Here is a 27,074-nt window from a genome sequence, read left to right as displayed (position 1 = left end):
TCTATTGATGGGCACTTGGGTTGCTTCCATGTCTTGCAGGAGCCCCTTTCTTATTGCCTTGGAAGTCAACAAACTTGAATCCTTTTCCCATAAGAGTTTTACAGATAAGAGAAAGCTAAACCAAGAGAGGGGATGAAAAAACAAATTCAGACTCTTCAAAGTCTTTCCCAACAGGGTCCCTGAGCCAGAGGTGCCTTCTGCCTGCTCTCCCGAGTAGGGGGCTGGACAAAACTCCTTTCTTCCAGGCTGAGTTCCCCATCCCTGCAGTGTCACAGAGGCCCCTGACCCTGAGGCAGGAAGTTTGCCTTTCCGAGCACTTTTATATCCTCGTGCCATTTCCTCTTCACAACCACTCTGACAGGTAGGGGGTCCCGAAGGACACGAAGTTGGAAGCAGAGAGGAGATGTGGCCAGGATACCAGAGTGAGCAATAGAAACCAGGGTATGGCTGATGAGGGTGGTCCTGGGCAGGCCCATGCCTGCTTCTCTCTGTTGTCCCTGAATGTCCCTTTGCTCAGCAGGGGTGACCCTCCTCTGTGGTGGGGAATGTACTTCCAAGCCTTGTCCACGTGAAGCAAGTTGCTTGGGGCATCCCCGAGGCTCCTCTCAGTTGCTGTCAGAATGTCTGTTCCCCCAAGAAGGAAAGCATCTTGGGTGGGCAGAGAGAGGCCCCAGTGTGGCTGTCCTGCCACCCAGCTGCTGACCTGGTGGGCCACGGAGGGGGTCAGCTCATCGATTGAGTGATCTTCCTTTCCACGCCTTCTCTCCAGGTGCTTAACCTGTTCATTGCCCTGCTGCTGAACTCCTTCAGCACCGACAACCTCACAGCCCCAGAGGACGACGGGGAGGTGAACAACCTGCAGGTGGCCCTAGCGAGGATCCAGGTGTTAGGCCGGCGCATCAAGAAGGCCCTTTGCAGCTTCCTCAACTGGCCCTTCTTGCTCCCCCGGCCCAAGGCAGAGCCCCAGCTGGTGGTGAAACTCCCACTCTCCACCTCCAAAGCTGAGAACCACATTACTGCTGACACGGCTGCGGGGAGCCCTGGAGGGCTCCTGGCTCCCGGAGGCCCCAGGGATGACCACAGTGACTTCATCACCAATCCTAACATATGGGTCTCTGTGCCCATTGCCGAGGGCGAGTCTGACCTCGATGACTTGGAGGATGATGGTGAGGAGGATGCTCAGAGCACCCAGCAGGAAGTGATCCCCCAAGGGCAGGTGAGAGTTCTCCCACGGGACAGCCACAGGAAGCAGGGTGGGGACTTAGGGCTGGAGTGACAAGGGGCAGTAGGGAAATTTTGATGAAGAGGTTTTCCAACCTCAGGGCTGGCGCAGCCTTGAAGAGCCCCAGACAAGCCCGGCATGAGACCCCTTCACATAAGGAGGCACAGGCCATGCCAAGCTTTCTGGAGGAGGTGACATTTAATCAGAGCCTGGAAGAAAGGGTCAGAATTCACCAGGCAAGCAGGGAGCAGGGGCATTGCTTGAGCCCCAGGCCACTTGGAGTTGCTTGAAATTGTCTTTCATATAGCTGCCCCATTTGCTCCACCCAACCCAGGCTCTGTGCAGGAGGTGCTAATAAGATTGCTCTAAGAACAGGATGTTGTCCAAGAGCGAGTCTCGTCTCATCTTCGCCAGCAGCCTAAAAAGTCCTGATCGTTATGTGACTCATTCATCCAGCTTTTCCCGACAGGGGATGTCACAGGGAAATGACACTTGTTCCTTTGGCACCAAAGAATTTGAAGCATATTTTTGGGTAATATATATATTTTTAAATGCTTTGCATACTTCCTTTCTACCTTAAGCTGATAAATCAACCCTCGTTAACCTCTTCTCAACAACTCAGGGCTTGCACGTCTCCACAATGTAGGAAGGCAGCGGTCCCTGTGGGACCCGGGGACAGAGCGCTGCTGGCCAGGCCACTAAGTGGCCTCAGACAGCTGTGCTTTGAGTCTGTAGCTCTTCCCTAGCCTCCGTCCCTCGCAGCTGTCACTGCTCTTGTGTTCCAGCAGCTGCTGTTATCAGCTGCCATATTTTACATGCCTTTGTCTGGGTGACAGCCGAGGGCAGGGCGTCACCATCCCCAGAGTAAAGGACATAAACTCTGTGACGCTGTCTCCACTCAGAGTCATTTTCAATTACTTTGAGGGTTCTTGGGGTCTCCAGAGGGCAAAGTTCACTACCACTCTGACCCCTGGACAAGTGATAATGATCATGGCTAACATCTATGGAGCCAAGCACTGCTTGCAAAGTGCTTCACAAGTATGAACATATTTAGTCATCAAAATAACCAAATGAAGTAGATCTTGCCTTCTCAAGTTTTCAGATGGGAAAAATGAAAATAAGAGAGGTTAAATAACTTGCCTAGTGTCACACAACTTGTAAGTAATGACACCAGATATTACACACAGATCTAGCTGGCTCTATGTATGTATGTTCGTTGCATATATTAGGTCCTTGGCTCTGGCAGATGACTCTTCAAAGTTAGAATTGCTTAGCTGAAGGTGGGCCCAGGTACCCAAGTTGGGGCTTTCTCTCACTAGCAGGAGCAGCGGCCACAAGTCGGGAGATATGAGGACCACCTGCCACCCAGGAGCTCAGGTTCTGGAATGTCCTCTGAGGACCTGGCTCCATACCTAGGTGAGAAGTGGAAAGACGAGGCTCCTGCTCAGGGCCCTACAGAGGTAGGTATGTGAGCTTCCTGGAGAGGTTAAACAGCCTGCCGGACAATGACCAGTGGGATGGAGGGGACTGGAGGATAGGGCTGGGCGTGGGGTATTCCAGACTACGCTCAACTGTGGAGGCTCATGTCTCATCTTGGGAATTTTTAAAGTCCTTCCAAACCTCTGGGCTAATCAGCATGATTTCACCGGGAAGAATGAGCTTCCATAGACTGGGGGACCGAGGACCTGTTCCTCAACCTCTCTGAGCCTCCGTGTCTCCATCTGGGAAGCTAAGTGGTAATGGCGACTTGGTAGGATTCTTTTGAAGCTTCAATGAGATGCTGCTTGTCAAATGTTTAGCTCCTGCCTGAAATGGAATAAGTGCCCAGAAAATGACAGCCAAGAAAAAAGGAAACAAAAGACAGTGCACAGAGAAAGTTAAGTATCTTTCAGAGCCAGCAGATAAAAGTCAGAGTTGCTGTGGGTGAGGAAGTCTTCCCTGTGACCATCTCCCACCTCCCACCCCTGCTTTCTGTTGTCCACACTGTCTTCTCGGGCCAAAAGCAGACGGGTGCCAGGGAGAGGCTATCTGTACTGAGTGCTGTGCTGACAGACTTACATAGACTGAGCAGGCAGAAGATCTTATAAGAGGTAAAAATAAACTTGGTGGTTTCATTACAAATCTTTAAAGAAAACAAGCTACATTGAAAGAGGTATCTCTAGAGATTTAGCATCTGTATTAAATGCAAGAAGTTAACTTGACACCTAGCCACTGAGTGCCGATGGTGCCAGGCCCCGGGCAAGCAAAGATAAGGAAGACATAATTCATCCCAAAGTTATCAAGCCCATCAGCTTGAGGAGTGCCAGCCACTGGCTGTGTGCCTCTGGGCAAGGCTGACCCAGCGGGGTGAGAGAAGAGGGTGGGATAAGAAGGGATTTGAGGGCTCTGGGTGAACACCAGCCTCTTGGTTCCAGTTGGGTGAGGGTTGCCATCTTCTACGCATGGAGAACATGTTTCTGCTGAGCATTCTAAGGACTCCCCTGGCTAGTTTTCTCTACTCGGTGTTTTCAGTACACTACTGCTGGGGGTTGTTTTTGTTTTTGTCTTGATTTTGTCCATGACCCTAGCCAGGCAGGGAGGGTCTGACAGTGACAGATGGGGACCCACCCCACCATTTGGGTCCATTAGTCAAGCGATCAGGTTTACTAATATGAGAGCAGCTTCAGCTCCTAATTGAATTCATCTGGAGACATTATAGGGCTGAAGCTGCCAGGAGGGCAACAGGGCCCCTGCAGCATTGCTCCATGATTAAATATTCAAGCCCAGTGAAGGCTGAGAGTCTTTATGGGTGTAATTACTGTGTCTCGGGCCATCGCCAGCCCTCCATCAGGGGCCTGGAGGTTTAAAGCCTCACACAGCTGAACCTCTGGGGCTCTTCATAGAGCATGACTGTTCTGGGGCTCAGCTGGCAAGGCACCGAAACAGAAGGGACGCCGTGGTGGGTCCAGCCCTGAGGGGCTCTCTCTGCATCTCGGAGCTCTGAGCCAGTCGGACCTGTGGTGACAGTGTGCAGATTCACTGGGCCCCTCAGAGAGCTGGGTTCACTGCCGGGGCTTCTGCCCTGCAGGGAGTGGACGACACGAGCTCCTCTGAAGGCAGCACTGTGGACTGCCTGGATCTTGGGGAGATCCTGAGGAAGATCCCTGAGCTGGCGGATGACCTCGATGAGCCAGATGACTGCTTCACAGAAGGTAGAGTGGCAGCCACAGACCTCCTCCACTTGACATTCATTAGGGCCAGAATCCAGCACAACAAGTACTCATCTGGTCACCTCTGTGTCCAGGGTTCTGGCCTGGGGTCCAGGGGAGACAGGCAAGCAGTGCCCCTTGCTCCTCACTCCCAAGCTTGAGAGCCCAGCATCAAACACAGATGCCAGACTCGCAGCAGCTGACTGGTGGGATCTGCATCTCATGCCACATCAGACATGGCAAACAGATGCTCTGCCTTCCTCATCACCCTCGAAAACACCTCACTGAGTTATAAACCAGCCCTCTTGAGGCTGAAAGGGAAAAGGTAGCCACCACCATAAACTCTTGACTTGGGACGTAAAAGGACCCAGAGGAGGGCCATGATGCACCTGCGTCCCTGCATCTCCTATGTGACTCTTAAAGGCAGAACCTGCGTCTTACTCTTCTTTTTCCTCAATGTTTAGAACAGTGAAGCCTGTTATATTCTCAATAGATATTTGTGCAATAAGTGAATAAACATATAGTTCATGCTATGAAAGTAAGTGTGGCCTAAATAATTAAACAAAGAAACCACTTAATTGAGTTTCCACTTTCACGTGACCCTGAGCTGGGCTGCCCCCAGGCCCCATTCCAGCCATGTGGAGACCCCCCAGTTCAGCACAGGCTCAAGGCATAGCCCCTCAGACACCCCCAGGCTCAGGCCCCATGTCTTGTCAAAGCTCCAGAAAGGGTGGGATATGGATAAGGGCTATGCTATCATCTGTAGGGAGGAAGAGGCTTGGGAGGAGGTGAGAGTGGGCAAGACCAGTGGTGGAGAGGGCCACCTGAAGGGCACAATGGAGAGACCGCCTGAAAGGGACCCCACTTCTCTCATATTCCAGGAGAGAATTCTTTTCCAAAATAGCGGCAAGTGGGTTTCCCTGCAGAGTGGTTTCCCTTCAGGGCTGGAGTCAAAACATGCCTCCTTTACTAGTGGGACATCACTCACCATCAGTCCCCTCTCCCCACAGGCTGCATTCGCCACTGTCCTTGCTGTAAAGTGAACAGCTCCAAGTTTCCATGGGCCATGGGCTGGCAGGTGCGCAAGACCTGCTACGTCATTGTGGAGCACAGCTGGTTCGAGAGCTTTATCATCTTCATGATCCTGCTCAGCAGTGGAGCGCTGGTAAGCGGAGGTAGGGGTTCCATGCCACAAAGCCCTCCAGGTGGGGTCTCCACCATCCAAAGGCCCTGGAGCTGCAGCAGTGGGTTCCCCTGATTCCTGGGCTGAAAGTCCCCAACGTGTGGCTGGAAGGCGAGCTGCAGCCCAGCACGAGGACTCCTCTTAGCAGGAGGGCATGGTAGGTGCTTGAGGGGCCCGTGTCATGGCCTGTTACACCTGGCTGCTTGGATTTCAAGCAGTGAGTGTATACATCCCACTTTATTGTTGGGAAAACTGACACTCAAAGGGTTTATGGGACTTGTCCAAGATTACCCAGCTTGTCAGTAGGAAAACCTAACTTTGCCTTCATTTGATCCCAAAGCCCCTGATTTTCCACCTTCTGACCTCCCTACACACTGCCCTTTTCTGAGGGCCCAGTACGAAAAGGACCATCCTTCCCTGCCCTATCAAGCTGCTTGCAAGTACTGCTATCACTCCCTCGAAGTGCATGGCAAAGCATTACAACGGCACTTCTCAAAATTTAATCACCCGGGGAACTTGTTAAAGTGCAGATTCTGATTCAGTAGATCTGGGGTGGGGCCTGAGAACTTGCATTTCCAACAAGCTCCCACGTGATGCTGACACTGGTCCACAGGCCACACTTTGAAAAACAAGGCCTTACAGTCCTCTAGATTCTGAGTTCAGAGACACTTCCTAAGCCCCTTGCTGGGTGTCGAGCTTTGTAGGACAAGGAAGGATGTTCTCTCTGCACCATGGCGTAGGCTCACTACACAGTCTCAACTCATTTTCCCAATGAACCAAGGTAGACGTAGACACAGGAAGGGACTCATCCTTGGCTGTCCACATTTTATGGATGAGGACGTCACAGCCTAAAGACACGGAGGTACCTGCTCAGGCTCCCAGCTCATTAGTTAAAGGGAGGACTAGCATCCCACTCTCTTGATTCATGGTTTCCAGTGTTTCCACTTGCCTTTTGCTCCCTGTGTGCCATTTACTCCCTGAAAACAATCTGCTGACCATCTGGGCACCCACTTAAATGCCATATTTCCCAGGAAGGGAGCCCAAACTGCTCAGGGTGTTGTCTCAGCCTTAGGGAGGAGCAAAGGTAGGTGAGAAGGTTTGATCTGAGAGGTGGAAGGAAAGCTAGGCCAGCAAGGGCACAAAGCTGAGGGAGAGGAGTCTCACAGAGCAGGCTGGGCTGCCATCTTGGAGAGGGGGTGGCAGCGTCTGATGGTGCCCACTGCCCTGGCACAGGGTGGTGACGGCCCCCCTAGAATAGCAGTCTCAGCACAGTCCTGAGTGCAGAGGCCACACTGCGGGGCAAAGGGAGGCTGGGCAGTGCATTCTCCACACCTGCCCTTCCCTCTATCCTGCAAATGATAACCTCAATCATTTGATGAGGACTAAGTGCTTTCTTCATCACCTCCTTCCCTTGGCCCTCTACTCCCCTTCTCCACACACCCCTGCTGCTCCCCTGCCCTCCCCTCCCGGCAGGGAGCTTACATCCTAAACCAGCTGCTGACCCCACCACAGTGTTCTCCCTCCCCTCCCCATCTCCTTCCCCAAGGGACTGAACTGGCTGGCACCAAATTTAGTCTTCCTTATGCTTTTACTTTGAATACGTTTTAAAAAAAATAACATGAGTTTTTATCTGACAAAGTAAAGAGAAAAAAAATGCTTGGAAATTATGGGGAAATGCAAAGAAAAAATATCACCCATTTTCCTATCAGTCAAAGAGAATCTCACTTTGAAAACATTTTGGTGCATTTCCTTCCCATCTTTCTTATGCATGTAACACATAAATATTACAAAACGGAAACCACATTTGTGCATTCTGTAATTTCTCAGTAAATTTTCTCAGTAATATGGTCCTCCTACCTCATTAGATGGCTGCAATGTAACTAACCCCCAAGCTCACTCCTAATAAGCATTGAATATCCTATGCGCACTCCTTTGGAAATGTTGGCTTATTTCCCGTCTTAGGTCTAGCTTTAGAAGTAGAACCAGAAGCAGGAATTCTTGTGCAGTTTGTGGAGGGTGTGCTTTGAGCTGGAGCATGTGAAGGAATTAGGACAGAACAGGGAATGGAGCTGGGAAAAGACATGGGTTCCCATGAAGCCCAGCCTCAGCCTGATCCCACAGGAACTCTGAAGCATAAAGGGCCTCACGGGACAGTCCCACCTTGAGGCAAGGGGATGGTCAGACACTGGCTGCGGCTGCCCGCAGAGGGGTGATATAGTCTCCTAAGGCGGAGGCACTTCCCTTCAGCCCAGAGACGTGTCCTCAGGCAACAGGGGCATTCACCAGCCTTTAGCAACCAACGTTCACAGCAGCTGGGGATGGTCATACTGGCTTCTTAAACAGGATCTAGGTGGGACACCAACAACATCTAGTGTCCTTAGGATACATTCTTGAAGGCAGAATTGCTGGATTTCTAAAAGCTTTGAGTCATATTACCAAGTTGGGGTCCCAAAAACCGAACCAGTTTTCACTCTGCCCAGCTGTATATGAGAGTAGCTGATTCCCCACAGCCAAACTAACTGCGGGGTTCCCCCCCACCATCCACTCCCACCGATGCCCTTTCCTCTTCATTAATCTGATAAAAGAAAAATGGCATCTTCTCTTCATTTGAATTTCCTTGATTACCAATGAAAGGCAGCATTCTTTTTCAGAGTTCACTGGTGAGTCTTACTTTCACTTTCACGAACATCCTTTGTTGCTTTTATTTTTAAACTAAGTCACTGTTAGCAATCCCTTTGGTTCACTTCCAAAATCCAATTAGAGAAGGTTTCCTTTCTCACTTGTGTTCAGCTCCCCTGCAAAGTATAAGCAGGGCTGTGTGTCCTTGTTGGCTCCGAGGAAGTCCTCATTTGTATCTCACAGGGCCTCCTCCACTACCCCACCCTACCTCCCAGAGCAGAGAAAAAAAAATGATGCAGGCAAACTGGTTACCAAAGCTCTCTCAGGGGCTGACTGGGTCCTTCCCTGTCCCTGGGCCCCAGTGCTGTGGGTCTAGGCTGCCTATCATTTTGCTCCTTTCCTTCCAGGCCTTTGAAGATTTTTACCTTGACCAGAAGCCCACGGTTAAGGCCTTGCTGGAGTACACCGACAGGGTGTTCACGTTTATCTTTGTGTTTGAGATGCTGCTCAAATGGGTGGCCTATGGCTTTAAAAGTTACTTCACCAATGCCTGGTGCTGGCTGGACTTCCTCATCGTGAACGTGAGTGTCTCAGTGGGCACTTGTGGGCTTTGGGGTCCTTTCCCCTGGCTGATGGCTGCAACTAACGCAAAGGAAGCTTGGAGGCCTGGCCTTCAAGGGTGACTCCAAAGAGAAGTCTTAGCAAGGGGTCTGATAATAACCCTGCATACCTGTGATCCAGGTAAGATCCAGGCAGTACATGATTCCAACACAACAGTGACACTCAGGTGCGTCTTCAGTTCCTAGGTCTCCATCCAGAAAGACCACTTACTACCTCTGTATTTTACATCCAAAGCAAGATGGCACATGACCTTGCATCCATTGTCAGGGGTTCTAGACCTAGGGATGCTGAGGACTTCCTGGCACAGAGAACCTGCCCTCCCACTGACTCAATGATCCCCAGCCCTGGCTGCACTTTAGAATCACTTGGGAAGCTCTTAAGAACAGAGTGAACAAACACTACTCTTCCCAGAGATTGGGGTCTTACTGGTCCTGGGTGGAGTCCATGCATCAGTAGTTTGTAAAAGCCCCTGGGCATGTCCAATGTGTAGACAGGATTGAGAGCCACTGAGCTTAAACCACTGATGTCTCCCCAGTGGCACTAAAAGGGGCAAAGAGTCCCTTTGGAGAGGTGATGAGCTGGAGCTCATGTGTTCAGATGAACCTGTGGCCACTAGCCCTGCATTAGGGGATTTACCAAGTGCCTCCCACACATTAAACTTGAGATTCCTCAAAGGTGTGAGGAGACCATCCTCAGTAAAGTCTCCTAAGAGCTCTCCTAGCCCCCAAAGCCCGGAGAGAGCTCCTCCTCCTCTTAACAATACAGTCCTCTATCTATCCAGACCCTTGCAGTCTTGGCTTTTCAGGATAGCTGCCTGAGCTATTTGTTCACTGCTGCACGTCTGAGGGTCCCTGCAGGTGGGGGAGGCACGTGCTATGTTTGCCTCTGCTTCCCACACTCCCACAGCCACTGGTGCCAAGGTCTGCACATCAGAGGTGTTAGGAAATGTGTCTGTATTTGGTGCTTGCCTGCTGAAGCTGGATGGGGTCCAGTTCAGAACATTCTGTCCAGCCTCCTGTGTTGGCAGGTCCTCCACAGCAGGTCTGTGCACCTAATTCTCTTCTTTCCTGATACCAATGCGCTAGCAGCATCAGGCCACTGTACCACAGGGATTAGCTGTGAGGCCTGCAATCTGAGTCACAGGTGATAATTTTGTGCATATCATATAATTATTCATAAAGGAAAGGAAAATTTTATTCCAGCTACCCACTCTTGTTAGGGGCAGTCACTCCTAAGTAGGTCTCACTAGTTTCAGTCCTGATCCCCTGATGTGGTCACCCACTCATCCATCCATCCATCTGCCTACTAATTCTTCCTTCTGACCATCCATCCCTCCTTCCATCTATCCAACCATTCACCCTTCCTTTTTCCTTCCTTCCAAACATCCATTCATGTTTACTTCTTCTGTTTATCCTGTCAGTCCTCTCCTTCCATCCAACTCTTCTCACTCTTCTTTCCCTCCTCCCTTCTGCCCATCTATTCATCCTAACCTTCCTTCCATCCCTCTATCAATTTGTCCTTAACCCTTCTATCTTTCTATCTTTTGACTTGTCTTTCTGTTGAATTATCCAGTCATCTAACCTTCTATTCACTCATTCAAGCACCTTCTATCCAATTTTCCTTCTGTTCACACATTTTCCATCTTTCTATTCTTCCTTTACCTCATCAATCTATCCTTCCTTTCTTCCACCCATCTGTCCTCTCACCTCTTTTTCTTCCATTCATCCATCCACCCACCCATTCTTCCATCCAGTCAACCTTCCATCATTCTCTAATCTCTTCCATTCCTCTACCCATCTCTCTATCTTTTCATTCATCCGTCATTTATCCAGCCATCCATCCTTCCCCAATTCATCCATCCCATTCATCCACTATCCATGATTTTATCTTTCTTCTTTGCTTTCTTTCTTCCATTCTTCCTTTCAACTCTCATATCCATCTTTGTATCATTTAGTCCATTCTTCTATCCAACCATCATTCAACTTTCCATCAAGATTTCTTCCTTCTTTCTTTCCTTCCTTCCATCCATCCATCCCAACATGCCTCTCTCTATTTTTTCAATTTATCAAGTGCTTATTTATATCAATAACTACTGCATATAGGATTGTTTTATGAAGTGCTCTCGGGGGGATAGAAGCCAAGAAATAAAAATTCCCTATCTCCAGGAGTTTATACTTTACTCTTCCAGCAGGTAGGACAACAGAGAGAAATAAACATATGATGAGGGAGGATGTGGTGAGCACTGCTGGAAATAGTTGGTGTCTTAGGGACACAGAGACATGAACCTGCTTCCACTCTGGGGGTGGGGTAGCTGGGCAGGCTTCATATAGGAGGTGGCATTAGATATAAGGCTTAAAATGAGCAGGAGCAACAAGGTGCAAAAAGAACTGGGGGTGGTCAATCTTAATTAAAGAACAACCCTGGGCAAAGGCACAGACACAGGTACATTTAGGGAGCAACTTGATTTGGGTAGGATACGTGGGTGAAATATGACTGGAAAAGCAGGCTGTGGCCATATGACACAGGCTAAGGAGTCTGGAGCTTATCCTGAGATGATAAAACATCAATGAAGGTTGGGAGTAAGAGAGAAACATGATCATAATCAGATTTGCAGAGGAGAATGGATGGGATGGATGCAATACGGGAGCCTAGAGACCAGTTGGGAGGCTTGTGGCTTGAGCAGTGGGAATGGAGCTGGGCTTGGATGGGAGGGCTTTGCTGGAGAGGCCCCGGCTCCTAATTGCCCCAACTGCAGATTTTGCACGTGAGGCAGCCTTCCCAGGGGCTGAGCAAAAGACTGAACAGGGTCCAGCATGGAACTGGCCCCAAACCTCCTGCTCTCACTTAGCCAGGCAGCTGGGTGCCACCTGCTGGTGTCTGGAGCCTTGCCTGGTTGGAGGAAGGGGGTTGTTTCCATTCCAGTTTTCTGTCCTGGTGGAATAAGCCACCATTCAGAGAACAGGCATTGTTTGGGGCTCTAGCACCCAAGTGTAAACCCTTCCCTTTCTGACATCCCCTCCTAGCTGTCAAGCTGAGCCTGAATTCAGCCCACCAGTCGTGGTGCAGTTGGGGGTCTCCCAGGATTGGGTCACAGTCTCTGGCAAGCTCAAGCCAATGCATAGCGTATCTCCCTGGCACCTTCAAAGTTCCTGGAAGGTGTGACCATTTTTCCATGTAAGTTTGTGCCTTTGCAGTCCTTGGTCCAACACTTTAAAAAATGCAAAACTGACCAACCAACAGGGACTCACAACTCAGTCATTATATCTCAGCTATCTGTCAAAGCTGAATCTCCTGGCCCCATGCCAGTCACTCTTCCTGGAAAACTGCAGAGCTGTGAGGGCCTCGGAGTTCTCTTAGTCTGATTTCTCATTTTACAAAGGTTGAAAGTACAAGCTGCACTAACAAGGCACTGACCCAAGGTCACAAAAACATCAGGGTTGAGAGGGAACTAGACCCCACCCAGCCCAGGACTCTTTCTTCCCCACTTTTCGCAGCACGTACAATGGAGCCTCACTTTATATTCCTCAAGATAGACTTTCTGCATAACCCCCATGAAGGGCCAGCATCTCTCCAAGTCTCTGAAAGTCAACCACATTTTAAAGGCTGTTGGGAACTGGCTGGTGCCTCTAGAGAGGAAAGGGAAGGCTGATTTACTACACTGGGAGCTTGATCACCTACATACAAGGGGGTGGCGATGTGGGAGACTGAGATTTTCTTGGCCAAAAGTTCAGATAAATGATGAATGAAATTTTTAATGAAAGAGAAGAGATTGGACTCTCACTATACCTCTCGTTGGAGTTCAGAATAAGGTGGGAGCCAGGATGATGGCTCTGACAGAGTAGGGAGTGGGAGGGATTTCCTGTCTCCATCCACCAGGGTCAACTTTCTGGAACCCTAGGGTGATGCTTTTGCTCTCTGCCTGCACTCAGATCTCACTGACAAGCCTTATAGCGAAGGTGCTGCAGTATTCTGATATGGCATCCATCAAAGCCCTTCGGACCCTCCGTGCCCTGCGGCCACTGCGGGCCCTGTCTCGATTTGAAGGCATGCGGGTAAGACCTATCTCCTAACCGCTCTGGTCTGCAGCATTTGGTACCCATTCCCCCTTTACGCCCTCCATACTACTGACCCTGAGCTCCAGGCCCTACCCCCACAGGTCAGCTCAGGGGTCCCCACTTTCTGCTGTCACGTTGGTGGTGCTGCAGTACCCTAACTCTCCTAGTTCTCCTTCAAGTCCCTCTGTAAGCCTGCTTCCCTTCTCACCTCAAACATCACATCTACCAGGACTCAGACCTCACTCTCTCCTGCTCTTAGTGAGGCAATCCTGCTTCACAGCGTCACAAGCATCTCTTACCTCAATCTCCCCAGCCTGCCTTTTGTCCTTATTGCCAAAATCTCCAGAACACCCCAAGCTCTTCATCTTTCCATGACAAATGAGCCTTGCCTCTGACACTCCATTTAAATGCAGTGACATCAGCGGCTCAGCAGCTCAGCCACCACCCACTGGAACGCGTCTTCTCTCCAACCCAGCACAGTCATTGGGTCCTATGGATTCTCTCCTTTCATCCATCCCTCTCCTCATCCAAGGCTTTCAGCCGCCACCTCGCCCTCACTGTCTTCCTCAGGATGGAATGCTCACAAGTCTGGCCCTTGTCTTATGGGGGATGAGGGACTGCTCATTTTCTCCCCTCCCCTTCCACATAATTATGAAAGTCTTCTGGTACAGAAAGCAAGGTTTGCTTTCTTCCTCCACCACTGCCTCAAAGAAGACATCATACCTTCAAAACAAAAGTGGACTTTTAAAATTAACTTGTATCTTTACAAACGCTAGAAGCTTATGATTGAAATACTTTGATGTTTATTTTATCTCCAGGTTGCTAATTTACAAATAAACAAGTTTGTGAATATGGATTTGGGTTTTCACTGATTCTTGACCAAAGCACACTATAAACTGTATTTTATAAACATATAGTTTATAAAATAAAGTAAAGTTCTAGAAGTCTGTATGTGCAAGTGCAAAACACACACTGGCACCCCTAAATGAGTATGTATGTGCTTGTAAGTGTGTCCATCTCCTCAATCCTAAGGAGAGACACTGAAACCTGCCCTGAATGAACTTTAGAGAGAATGTATAAACCCATCCTCACTGCCCAGTGTCTCTGTCTTCTGAGTCTGAATTATGGCTCTAATTAACCCACTTCTCTTGCTTCCACTGGCTCATGAAGCAGCCCGAGTGAGGGTAGAAAGAACTGGGATCGGGCAAGAAGGGTGTGGCATCGGTGGGGTTCCAGATCTTTCTGCCTTTCCCCCCAGGTGGTGGTAGATGCCCTGGTAGGCGCCATCCCCTCCATCATGAACGTCCTCCTCGTCTGCCTCATCTTCTGGCTCATCTTCAGCATCATGGGTGTGAACCTCTTCGCAGGGAAGTTTCAGAAATGCATCAACAAGACCAGTGAAGGCTTCCTTCTTGTGCCTTGGACTACTGTGAATAACATGTCTGACTGTGAACGTCAAAACCACACTGGAAGCTTCTTTTGGGTCAATGTGAAGGTCAACTTTGATAATGTTGCAATGGGCTACCTCGCACTTCTGCAGGTGGTGAGTCCTGAGATCAACCATGTCTCTTCCTTTGGCTGCTTGATAAAGTGGAGGGCCTGGGGTCTCCCAGAAGATGCTATGTGGAGACTTTGCGAGGGGTAGCACTCAGTGTGAAGTGAGATTATTCCCTGTTCCTACAGACTGCACCATGAGGCTAGAGGGCCCTACCAATGAGTGTGATCTCCCAGTAGTGCAATTAGACCAATTTGGGCTAATAGAATAGAATAAAGGGATAGGCCTGCCATGGGGCTATATCAGGTGATGACTTAGAATTCACTACTTGTACAAAATAGACCTGGTACAGCCACACAGACTGAGCAGTCTTCTATTGCAGATCGTCTCCTAGAGGGTAATAAATTATGTTCCAGTCTATTGTAATGATAGATAATGCTTGTGATGATGACAGTCAATAACATTCATGCTTCCATTCATTCATTCATCCTTTGCCTTCATCCACTTGTTCATTCAGTGTTAATGCAATTGCTTATACATTTGTCATGCAGTTACCCACAGCTTCCTGCACTCCACCCTTTGTTCATGCATTCGTTCAACAACAAGTCCCTGAGTAGCTATGGTGTGCTAGGCACTGAAATCAGAGTCATGTCAGAACTGGCTCCAGCGGGGCCAATGCTCTATGAGAAAAACAGACAAATAAGTGAATCAAAACAGAGGCCGATGTAGATGGATGGGCAGACACTGAGTGGCCTCTGTTCCTTGTTTCCAGGCAACCTTTAAAGGCTGGATGGACATCATGTACGCAGCTGTCGATTCCCGGGAAGTGAGTCTCAGCCCGTGGTGACTACCGCCTCCCGCTCTGTGCCTCCCGCCCACATTAGTCTATTTGAAATGGGGTGAAGGTGGCCTTGGTACTGGAAAAGGCGATCACCCAGCAGTCTGGCACTATCCCCCCGCCGGAGCAGTGTCCAGCTGGCCTTCTGTTGGATATTTAAGCTGACCTAGTCTCCTAGGCTTCTCAAGTTCTTCCTCTGTTCACCATTGAGGAAATTATCAGATAACCTCTAAAGGACTGTGCATGAGGGCGCTCCCTGGGCAGAGGCAGGGGCAAGGGCAGTGGCTAGCTGGAACAGTGGAATTTCAGGTACTGTCACGGCAGCCAGGTGGAGGAGATGGGTGCTGTTGGGGAAGGACCCTTTCCTGCTGGGGCACAAGACACCGCTGACGCCCTGCCCCATATCCCCTCAACCCACCTCTGAGTTCACCCTCATCCTTTGTTTCTTATTCTGTCTGAGATTTGATTTTCTTCAGTGCCTCAGAGCTGGCTCAGCAGCTTTTCCCCCAAGGGCAGAGGACTTCGAGTCTACAGGGGAAACCCTCACAAATGAGCTCTGGGAGTCTGTAGATAAAAGCTCTCACTTCCCTGTCCCTTGGAGGTACAATTCTGAAGTGTGTTCTACAGTCCTTAGAGCATGGAGTGCCTGTTGCCCATGGTAGTGGTGCTGCCTTTATCCTGTTCCTGCCTCCCCCTCTCTCACTTCTGCTTCCTGGGATCACCTCGCAAATAAGCCACCTGCAGCCAGGTCCTTGTCTCAGGGTTCTTTGGGGTAAACACAAGCTAAGATGCCCCCTCGTCCCCATGCCCCCACTTGTCTGCTCACAGGTGAACATGCAGCCCAAGTGGGAGGACAACGTGTACATGTACTTGTACTTCATCATCTTCATCATTTTTGGCAGCTTCTTCACACTCAATCTCTTCGTTGGGGTCATCATTGACAACTTCAACCAACAGAAAAAAAAGATAAGTGGGGCTTAGGTGTTTCTGTGGTAGTGATGAGTCTTAGACTTACCGTCGATCCCCGGGCCTCGTGACTGAAGCAACACTAGTCACAGCCCCCATGCCTGACCAGGAACCCAATCTTGGCTTTTAGCACCAACACCGACCTTTGCCCCCTGATTGCAGGCTTCACCCCTGTCTGGGGTCTGGGCCCAGAAAGGACTGAAGGCTGCCATCTGGGGGCAATAACAGTGGTGTGTGTTATCCTATCTCTCTGCACTTAGGGGGCCAGGACATCTTTATGACAGAGGAGCAGAAGAAGTACTACAATGCCATGAAGAAACTGGGCTCCAAGAAGCCCCAGAAGCCCATCCCACGGCCCCTGGTGAGCCCCAGAGCTCGCCTCTCTAGCAGAAAGTGTCTGGAAATCCAACCTGACAGCCCATGCCTGTGCTGGTAGGCGTCTGGCCAATGCTCTCTGTGGAGGAGGAGATCTGGGTTGATTTTGAGGATGAGGTAATGAGAGATCCCAGGCCCAAGGAAGAAAAGTCTGCAAGAAGCAACTCTGATCTTCTGGAGTGAACATACTCCTGCAGGTGTTCCAGATAGACCTGTTTAGGGAAGTACTTGAGTTGCCCAACAGGCTTAAGTTTCCAGCACCAGATCAGGAACAGATTAGGCTAAATGATAGTAAGGATGGTTAGAGCCCTGAGATGAAACATTTGTGGTTATGCATTTTGAATGCAGGTTGCAACAGATTGCCAGCCTCCCCCCACATTCTACCCCATGCCTACAGGAAGACAGAGAGGAAATAGCCAAACCCAACCACCCTGGGATCCTGGGCCCAGTCATGGTCATGGTCAGGTGACACAATAGGAACCAAAAATTATCCTACTCTAGTGTTTAAAGATTGACCAAAACTTAGAGGCATACTCCCCTGTGATTCCTTTATTCAAAAAGGTCCATGGCACAATCCCATTAGCCCTTCTCCACACAAGGGCAAAACCTAAGGACCTTCAGCAAAGGTACAGGCCTTTCCCTAAATGAATCAGGGAGACATACATTCTGTTGGCCAAGACATTATAATTTCTAAATCGAGGCATGGGGTTTGCATAAGATACCAAAAACTTCATGAGCACAAAGTCTTAAAAACATTTACAGGAGGAAAAGAAAATGCTATGACCTTTCACATGCTTTACTTGGATACAGTGGTCACAAATGTATTACTATTCTCCATTCTGATAAGAAGTGTTACAATGGGGAGTGATAAGGTGTTCAGACCTCTGTAGGGTCAGAGGTGTCCTTCCAAATACCTCATAAGATCAAGATAACTGGGGTTGAGTTAGCCTGACGGAGAGTCCCTAAGGCTCAGGGAGTATCCCTCCAATGTCCAGTGGGCAGGAACAGGCTCAAAATTAGAAGATGTAGGTGAAAGGCTGAGCCCAGCCAATCAGAGTCAAGCCGGGGTTACGGGGGAAGGATCCTAAGACCTAATGAGAAGCGAGCAGTTAGGTCCCTGCTGACCTTTTCTGGTGGCTGGACTGATGTTGAATCCACATTTGAACAGACACCAAGGTGTTCTGTGCTGGGGTCAACCCTTGGCAAAATCATGACAGTTTTGGGTACCCTTCCCTACATACTTGCTCCATCTCTCTATAACATCTCAGCTTCTCCCCTCTCATCAGCCAATCCCACAGGCCACCATAGCTTCCTCCTCTCAAGGAAGACAATTTCCTTGGGACAGGGTGAGCTGCATTTCCAAAAGGGACCCTGGAAAGGACACTATCTTAATATAAAGATAGGAACCTAATGCTGAAACTCCAGGCACTGCAGTAGGAGTGGAAGTCAGTGGTTGGGCAGGAAGACCTACAACAAAATCATCACGTCTCCTAATCAAGCCATCCCCAAGGTCCTCCAAGGTTGGCACTGGAGGAGGTCTTCCATGCGGATAAGCAAAGTGAGACCTCATAGCCCAGTTGTGTTCCTGACATTAGCCATCCCTTTGAATGGGAGGGGGTGTATATTACTAACTAACTAACTATCCACACTATAATAGCTTTAGTGGGGGAACATGGCTCTCTCCTTAATATTCTGGTCTAGGCACGGCAAACATTATTTCCTTTGTTCCCTTTAGCATAGCTGAGGCAAGGCTGGAACATTTAAACAAGACTTTGAGGTTTCGGATACCAAAAGGGAAACTAGCAGATCAGGGCCCAGGCGGCAATTGCAGCTGGCTGCTCACCAGGGCCCACGAGCCTTGGCCCATCCTAGCTCCTGGCCAGCATCCATATGGCAGGCGACGTCTTGGCACCCACCCCACAGTGGGACCAGCCTGATCATCTGCCCTCCACAAAGTCCAGAGCCAAGAAAGAAGCCCAAGCAATAAGAGAAATGCCCACTCCCACCTAAGACTCACCTTCCCAGCTCCAGTTTCCTCCTCACTAGATTATTGGCACTGGAAAGGCCATCTTCTTCCCTGAGGGGTCCCAGCAGGTTGAGCTGGTCAGGTAAGCTGAGCATTGGCACAGGACTCTGCTCCACAGGTGCATGGGTGCCAGTTCATGGCAGAGCCAGCCTCGGATGACATAGGGACCTCCAACACAGGCATGTACATACTACTCCTTGCCACACGTGAACCCCAAGTTCTAAATCTTATGCTTCATCCATAGCAGAGCCTAAGGCTTCCACAAGACTGGGAAATTTTATTCTATAACATTCCCTACTATAGAAATCACTAAAATCAGGTTTCACATACTCCACTTTATAGGAAAATAATAGGCTCCAGAATATCACATCATCAGTCACCCACTTCATCATCTCTGAGAGCCCCGAGGGTTGCAAAGAAGTGATCCCTGCCCACAAGCGAAGCCAAGAGCAGCTAGAAAGCCGCTCCACTCCCCAGCAGCTGAATATCCAGGGCAAACTTGATGCCCAGAACTTAGTAATGTTGCCTGCTCTGTTTAGTTAGAAGTCATGAATGGGCCTCTTTTTTTTTTTTTTTGCCATTTTCAGTGATGAAATGAAAGCTATTAGTGGCTCAGCATCCCAGAAAAGACATGAGCCAGCAGCTATGCCTGGAGCCAGACCCACTCTGATTCTTTGCTCAAACCCTGCAGGGTAGCAACCCATCCCCACCATGAAGCAGAAAGCAGGAACCAGCCCTGTCACAGCCCTTCTCCCCTTTGTGGCTCCTGGGAGCTCCCTGGTGAGACTCATGACAGGTTCCTTTCTCCCTCACAGCCGCTCATGCAGAGCCCTGTACACAGTACACATTCAGGAAGTGCCTTTTGTACAGAATTAAATGTAATCAACCTAGTGGAGTGGCTTTATAATTCTGTTTGAAGTGTGTGTAATTCAGAGCTGTCCGTTCTGTCATCCATTCATTCATCTGCCTATTGATCATCTGTTGCATTCCAGATACTATGCAGACCCTGGGGATAGGGCAGTGAGATGTTCCTGCCCTCACAGAGATGACAGTCCAGTGACACAGGAAAACAATTAGTAAAAATCACACACATATTAATTCACAGGCTGGAGAAATTGCCAAGGGAGAAAGAATGGCGTGAAGAGCGAAGGGTACATAAGACTAAGCCTTGAGGAACTCTAATATCTAAAGGTTGAGTAAAGAAGACTCTAAAAAGAGCAGACAGAAAGGCAAGAAGAGAACCAGGGAAGTAAGCCCTCTGGGAGCCAAGAAAGGAGAGTTTCAAGGCAGAGGGGGCGGTAAGCGATGCCAAACCAGTATGTTGGACGTTACGAGTGATCTTAACAAGCACCATTTCAATGGCAGGATGGGGACAAAAGCTATGTTGGAGTAGGCTGAGGCATGAATGGGAAACAGTGATTGCACACAACTCCTTCAAGAAATTTAACTGTGAAGTGAAGAGAGGAGTAGGCTGGTAGCTGGAGAGAGATGTGAGATTCAGGAAGATTTTTCTCTAAGTTAGGAAAAACTAGGTCATTAGAGATTTAGGTAAGGAACCGAGAGCTAATAGCCAAGAGTGGCCAAGTGTGGCCAAGAGTCTCACTCATCAGTAATGAAGCAGAGGGACCAGGAGGTCAGTAAGTGGTAGCGATGAAGAGGGGGCAAAGGAAGGCTAACTTGAAGACACAGGCATCAGAGGAGGAAGGGTTTTACAAGACACAGGAGGAGCAAAGGTCTGGGAGTGACAATGGGGAACAAGAGGGACCTCAGCTCTGCCCCCAGCCCTAGGGTCCATGGCATGAGGAGAGTGAGCAGCCACTGAGTAGGAGGAGAAGTTTGCAGATCAAGGCAGGTGAGTTCCACAGAGCTCAGAAGTGTCTGAGAAGGTGAGGGTGGAGGATGAGGTTGGAATCAAGAGCTCACAGACCAATAAGATGTTAACAGCACAGGAAAGTCTAGAGGGCCACACCAGGAGAAATTTTTTAAACACCATAAAAATAGCCCCCTAAAAATGATCTCTTGGTTGTCCAGACCACTCTGCCTCTCTCCAAGAATGCAAACAACCAAGACCTGCTTAGACATCTGCACAAAATGAATCAGCTATATGTATGCATATATCCCCATATCCCCTCCATCTTGAGCCTCCCTCCCATCCTTCCTATACCACCCCTCTAGGTCATCACAAAGCACTGAGCTTATCTTCCTGTGATATGCAGCAGCTTCAAGGCTATGGGGATTTAGGTGGCCCAGAGAAAGGACTGGAGGGGCACTGCAAGTGGAGGGAAGAGCATGGACAAGGACAAAGTGCCTAGTGACTTCGTGGGGCCAGGAGAGGCAATGAGGTAGAAACAACTAAGAGTGAGATTTTGGAGGGTTAGGATTCTGCTTCTGTTGGGATGTGGAGTGTGAGGGAGACAAAAGAGACAGACTTTACAAACCCATCTGTGAAGAACACAGCCTCTCCAGATGCCTGGTTGATGTTGCTCAAAGGCCTGATGTACCATCTCTTGTTTTCTCAGAACAAGTACCAGGGCTTTGTCTTTGACATCGTGACCAGGCAGACTTTCGACGTCATCATCATGGTCCTCATCTGCCTCAACATGATCACCATGATGGTGGAGACTGACGAGCAGAGTGAAGAAAAGACAAAAATCCTAAACAAAATCAACCAGTTCTTTGTGGCCGTCTTCATGGGCGAGTGTGTCATGAAGATGTTCGCCTTGAGGCATTACTACTTCACCAATGGCTGGAATGTATTTGACTTAATTGTCGTGGTCCTCTCCATTGGAAGTAAGTGGGCATCGCATGTGGTGGGGACACCCAGCCTCTACTTGGTCTTGTTTTGGCTGCTCTTTCAAAACCAAGGGGACAGCTAACAAACTTTTAAAAACCTACGTTGTAAGAGGAGCCCAGTATTTGCTGCTTTGCAAGAGCAGCAGATTTTAAATGCCCCGGGCCTCTCAGTGAAATGCAGAGGTTCCACTAGCCTTCTCCATGCTGCCATGAAGGGTATTCAGGCACCTACTGTGTGTGCAGCCATCACCAGAAATTTGGGAGCCGATAGGGAACAATCACGCACAAGAAAACCTAAGATGATGGAGTTTCCAATGGGTCTTATCTTTATGGCCTTCAGAGCAGAGAGTGGGTGCTGTGGTGTGAGGTGAGTCATAAAATACTTTCTGGAAAAGGAGGTGGTTGCCAGAAGAGTGAGGAAAGACTAGGAGGAGATTGTTCAAAGGAGATTCTTAAGTCAAGGGTCTGGAATTAAATCTCTGTATAACTGTCCACTTAGGGAATATGAGTGACAGTAAAGTCAAGGGACCAATGCCAAGAGATCAATGCTATTATGACCTAGTCTGGGTGTTGCTGAATGACAGGCTCAGTATTTGGGGGCCAGCGGTGTTCAGAGAAAATGAATGGAGTCAGAGGTTAAAGTGGGGATTGCAGCCACCATAATTGAGTGCTTGCTGAGTTCTGAGCACTGGGCTGGGATCCACGGATCTCCACAGCAGCCCTGGGAAGGAGTGTTACTCTACTCATTTTATACATTTAATATGGAGCCTCAGAGATTAAGAAAGTTATGCAAGGTCGTATAGTTTGTAAAGGGTGGAGCTGAATTTAGACCATGCTAATGTTCTTTTTAATAAACTAACAGCCTCCTACCAACGACCAAGATACCGTCCCTGGCCTTCGTGTGGTTTAGCCAAAGTTGGATCCTATAAAGGCCAAATCCCAGCACATCAGGTTTACTTTGCTTTGTAAATATATCCTGACCTATTATATCATGACCTCCTTACTTTTCATGTCAGGGCATAGCTGTAGATTTTATTTTCCATTGATTTACTATCAAGAGCTAATAGCATCTGAATACAACAAAGGCGGCACTTAATCTCTGTATCCTGGTGCTGAAACACAGCCTTGGGTTGTGTTTGTTTGGGAAGTTTAAATTTATTTTTGTTTTTTGTTTTGTTTTATTTTCCTATTGCTGCTGGGTTTTCCAGGGGCGGGGTGGGGGAGGTTTGTTTTGTTTGTTTGTTTGCCTTCCAAAGTGAGAGACTCTAAAGGCCATTTATTATTATTTTATATTAGAGAAGGGAGCTTGCTTATGTGACTTCCCATATCAGTAATATAGAAATAAAATATACTCAGAGTACTCCATTCTATCATGGGGCCACCTTAACTACCAGTTCCTATGACCTACACAGCAACACCCGTCACTGGAGAGAAATCACTCATAATGACAGCTCGAAAACAAGTGCAAGAACCCACTAGCCATTCTTCCACTCTCCCTCCCTCTCCCCTTCTTCCTTTCCACCTGTAAGACATGTATTGATTGTCTGATTGTTACAAGTATGAAGACTCATTCTCCCTTGTAAAGGTAGGCTAGTTGGCTGGCAGAATCTTAGTAGATTATAAAAACACATATGTATCTCACACTATGGGAAAATGCCCCAGTTAAACTAGACTTTAAGAGAGGGGCTTTCATAAAGATTTCATAATACAAAATTATAATTATCCCAATTCTCCTCCATTTCCTTCCTCCTTCCAACACAATACTGTGACCACCCATATTCATAGGACAAAAGGCGAGTAGGAGAATGGGATCAAGGGCACCCTGGCAAGGAGGGAGAGCTTCTATCATACCCCTCACCATTTCTCCTGAGAGGTTTTGGATCCTGTTTGACCTAAAGGCCTTGCCTAATCTTTGATGGTCTTAACAGGCCTCCACAGGTCCCCAAGACCAAGTTTCACCAGTCTTCAAGTTAGATATCACATAGGGAGATATACACACTCTTGTTCATAGTTCAGGTTAGGGGGCTATAAATGACCTTAAACTAGCCCATCTCTAGGCCCTAACACAGAGTTCAAACACAGCTGGAAATGAAAGAAACAAATAAAATCTATTATGCAGACAGCTGGCCATTCAAAACCATTCTGTTTTAGCTGTCAGCAAGTTGCCCAAGTCCTCAGGCCCCTTATAATTAATACTAGGCTCTGTACAATTATCCACAGGACCATGTGCCAGGAACTGAGTCAATCTTCACAGTAGGAGATAGGGAGATGAATCACAGTGGGTCCCAGCCTTCACAGAGCACAGGACCAGGGTGGAAGTAAAGGCATTATCCAAAGGCTGAATTCTCAGGAAAGAGCCGGGTCTATGTTACAGACAAAAACAGACAAAGGACTGAGAGCATGTGGAACAGGGTGCAATCACTTCCAGCTGAACTAGGCTGCAGAAATTGGGTTTTGACCATGGAGGTTGACTAAGAATGTATCTGGATGGAGGGAAAGATAAGAACATGGTGGGAAAGGTGAGACTTACTCGAGGGAGACGGGATTTATGCAATGGACACTTACTGAGCCCCTACTTTATGCCATCCACTGTGCCAGGCTCAGAGGGTCCAGAGTCCCTGAATATGGATGCTCACTTGGAGGTCCATACCAGCCAGAGAAGAGGGGGTGTGATCCAGTCAACTTTGTCAGGGCTCGTGGTTGGAAGTACTAATTAGATCATTTCCCCTCACTTTTAAAGGCCTGGTGTTTTCTGCAATTCTTACATCGCTTGGAAATTTATTCTCCCCAACGCTCTTCCGAGTCATCCGCCTGGCCCGGATCGGCCGCATCCTCAGGCTGATCCGTGGGGCCAAGGGCATCCGCACGCTGCTCTTCGCGCTCATGATGTCCCTGCCCGCCCTCTTCAACATTGGGCTGCTGCTCTTCCTGGTCATGTTCATCTACTCCATCTTCGGCATGGCCAACTTCGCCTACGTCAAGTGGGAGGCTGGCATTGATGACATGTTCAACTTCCAGACCTTCGCCAACAGCATGCTGTGCCTCTTCCAGATCACCACGTCGGCAGGCTGGGACGGGCTTCTCAGCCCCATCCTCAACACGGGGCCTCCCTACTGCGACCCCAACCTGCCCAACAGCAACGGCACTAGAGGGGACTGTGGGAACCCCATCGTGGGCATCCTCTTCTTCACTACCTACATCATCATCTCCTTCCTCATCGTGGTCAACATGTACATTGCGGTGATTCTGGAAAACTTCAATGTGGCCACGAAGGAGAGTACGGAGCCCCTGAGCGAGGATGACTTTGACATGTTCTACGAGACTTGGGAGAAGTTCGACCCGGAGGCCACCCAGTTCATTACCTTCTCTGCCCTCTCAGACTTTGCAGACACGCTCTCTGGCCCCCTGCGGATCCCAAAACCCAATGGGAATATATTAATCCAGATGGACTTGCCCTTGGTCCCTGGAGATAAAATCCACTGTTTGGACATCCTGTTTACCTTCACCAAGAATGTTCTGGGAGAATCTGGGGAGTTGGATTCTCTGAAGGCAAATATGGAGGAGAAATTTATGGCAACTAATCTTTCAAAAGCATCCTATGAACCAATAGCAACCACCCTCCGGTGGAAGCAAGAAGACATTTCAGCCACTGTCATTCAAAAGGCCTATCGCAGCTACGTGCTGCACCGCTCCATGACGATCGCCAATCCCCTGCCTGTGCCCAGGGCTGAGGAGGAGGCTGTGTCACTCCCAGATGAAGGCTTTGTTGCATTCGTGGCAAATGAAAACTGTGTGCTCCCAGACAAATCTGAAACTGCCTCTGCCACATCTTTCCCACCATCCTACGACAGTGTCACTAGAGGCCTTAGTGATCAAGTCAACTTAAGCACGTCTAGCTCGATACAAAACGAAGGGGAGGCTGCCACTAAGGAAGCCACTGGGCCCTAGTGAGGACCCTCCAGCATGGGCATGTCCAGCTCTGACATATCCTTCTGCTCTGTGACAACTTACCACCACCGCCTCACCAACGCATGCCACTGGTCGCAATGTCAGAATGGGGCAGGGAATATAGTTGGTACCCACCTTTGGAGAAACCCTCACACACTAACAAGAGTCAGAAGCCAAGGGCGTCTCCGCTGTGACTTCCCTTTTAATTTTCAGTATCAGATGATGGGTTCCCTTACTTTCCAGAAAATGTCCCTGGAACATTTTATTTTGATGGTGACCAGAGCTTATATTTACCAAGACAAACACCTCAGGACCAGAACTTCCAAAGATACCTGGCAAGAATGTTGCTAAAGGTCCAAGGTCATCCTCTGTGAAACGCCACATAGAGACTGGCAGTGTTATTTAGGATTTTGCATGACTGCATGCTGAGAGCTGCCGGACAGCTGCTCCAGCCCAGGGTAATACCTGTGGTCTATGTCATGAAAGGCCTCTGAGATACCCATTAAAATTAATATTTTTAAAGGTATGTCAAAACCAATGTTATATCCTAAAGCATCATTTTAAAAAATTATGTGACACTGACATGTCATAAATCACTTCTTCACTTTCAGGGTTCCTGATATTTTGCAGTTTGGGTTCAGGCTGGGTAGGCAGGAAGGAGCACTGTCCTGGGAGCCTGTTCTCATCCTAACTAACTCTCCCACTGCTTGCCTGGCTGACCTGGGCCAAACTCATTCCCCTCTGAACCACTTCCCCATGGTGGTGGGGGGCAGAATGGACAGTCTTTGCAGCCTTTGCATTTCATGTTGTAGAACTCAGTGATGCCCTGTCCCAATTCAGACGACGAAAATACTCTCCCCTGAAGCGGCAATGGCCAGACCTTTCTGCTCTATGGCCAAAAGACAGCTTTTGAATATATTCTAGAGGCTGTTTCACATCTCATAGACTTAAGGATGGGGGTTTTCACATTCCCCTCGGACCAGGACTCCATAATTAGTATAATCAAAAATAAAGGAACATTTTGAGAAAGATGATCTGGGAGACAAAAGGTAAGGCCAATACTTTCTTTAACTCATCCTACAAATGTTTTAAAGTACCTATTATATGACAGGCACTGCTCTAAGCACAAGACATAATGAGAGTTAAGCCCCAAAAGATTCACTGGATTTATGCATTGAATGGTGGAAGGGTTGCCAAGGGATGATATTCAGGCCAAAGTCACATGGCAGGTCTTGAGATGAAAGAGATTAAGAAGTTCGTGTGATAGCATAAGACATAAAGGGTCTTAATGAGAGCCATGATCGTCTATTAACTCTTGGGACATTCCTTGCCATGATGACAAGGATCAGGTCAATTCATTGATATGTATTTTATCGCTTCATAAGATTTCCCATTTATTCAATTACAAAGACTAAAGACTGGTCCCCCTGACAGGCTTCATGGACACAGATTTTTCTGGGGCCGCACAGAAAAATCTATCCTTTCTCTATCACAGTTGGCCCAGCAGAGGCTAAAGAGGCTTTCGAAATGCTTATTGGGGTTTGCAAGCACCCACAGAAGCAGGTTAATAAGATGATGATGGAATAGCTGAGGGCACAGGCTGACCCAGTACAGATCAGCTGTTCTCTGGATGCTTGGTTTGTATCTAAAAGATGAGTTCAACCAAATGGCACTGGACCAGAGAGCACACATATTCACTGTGCAGCTACTTCAACAGCTAAATCTCACGCAGCCGATGAAAATGC

General features: G+C 48.6%; 1 protein-coding gene across 1 annotated transcript in view; it reads left to right on the top strand.

The window, feature by feature from the left end:
- SCN10A (sodium voltage-gated channel alpha subunit 10) overlaps positions 1–25,329 on the top strand; it is a 77,769-nt gene extending 52,440 nt beyond the window's left edge. Inside the window, exons 16-27 of the mRNA XM_032648888.1 lie at positions 770–1,216; positions 2,542–2,682; positions 4,290–4,413; positions 5,421–5,575; positions 8,620–8,793; positions 12,763–12,885; positions 14,147–14,431; positions 15,156–15,209; positions 16,050–16,187; positions 16,444–16,548; positions 21,108–21,378; positions 24,122–25,329. Of these exons, the coding sequence (XP_032504779.1) occupies positions 770–1,216; positions 2,542–2,682; positions 4,290–4,413; positions 5,421–5,575; positions 8,620–8,793; positions 12,763–12,885; positions 14,147–14,431; positions 15,156–15,209; positions 16,050–16,187; positions 16,444–16,548; positions 21,108–21,378; positions 24,122–25,329 (3,225 nt within the window). The remainder of the gene's footprint in view (positions 1–769; positions 1,217–2,541; positions 2,683–4,289; positions 4,414–5,420; positions 5,576–8,619; positions 8,794–12,762; positions 12,886–14,146; positions 14,432–15,155; positions 15,210–16,049; positions 16,188–16,443; positions 16,549–21,107; positions 21,379–24,121) is intronic.
- The last annotated feature ends 1,745 nt before the right edge of the window (positions 25,330–27,074 follow it).

Source organism: Phocoena sinus, chromosome 11 (genome assembly GCF_008692025.1).
Source record: "Phocoena sinus isolate mPhoSin1 chromosome 11, mPhoSin1.pri, whole genome shotgun sequence".
NCBI classification, from domain to species: domain Eukaryota; kingdom Metazoa; phylum Chordata; class Mammalia; order Artiodactyla; family Phocoenidae; genus Phocoena; species Phocoena sinus.
This window is presented reverse-complemented; position numbering and strand designations above follow the sequence as displayed.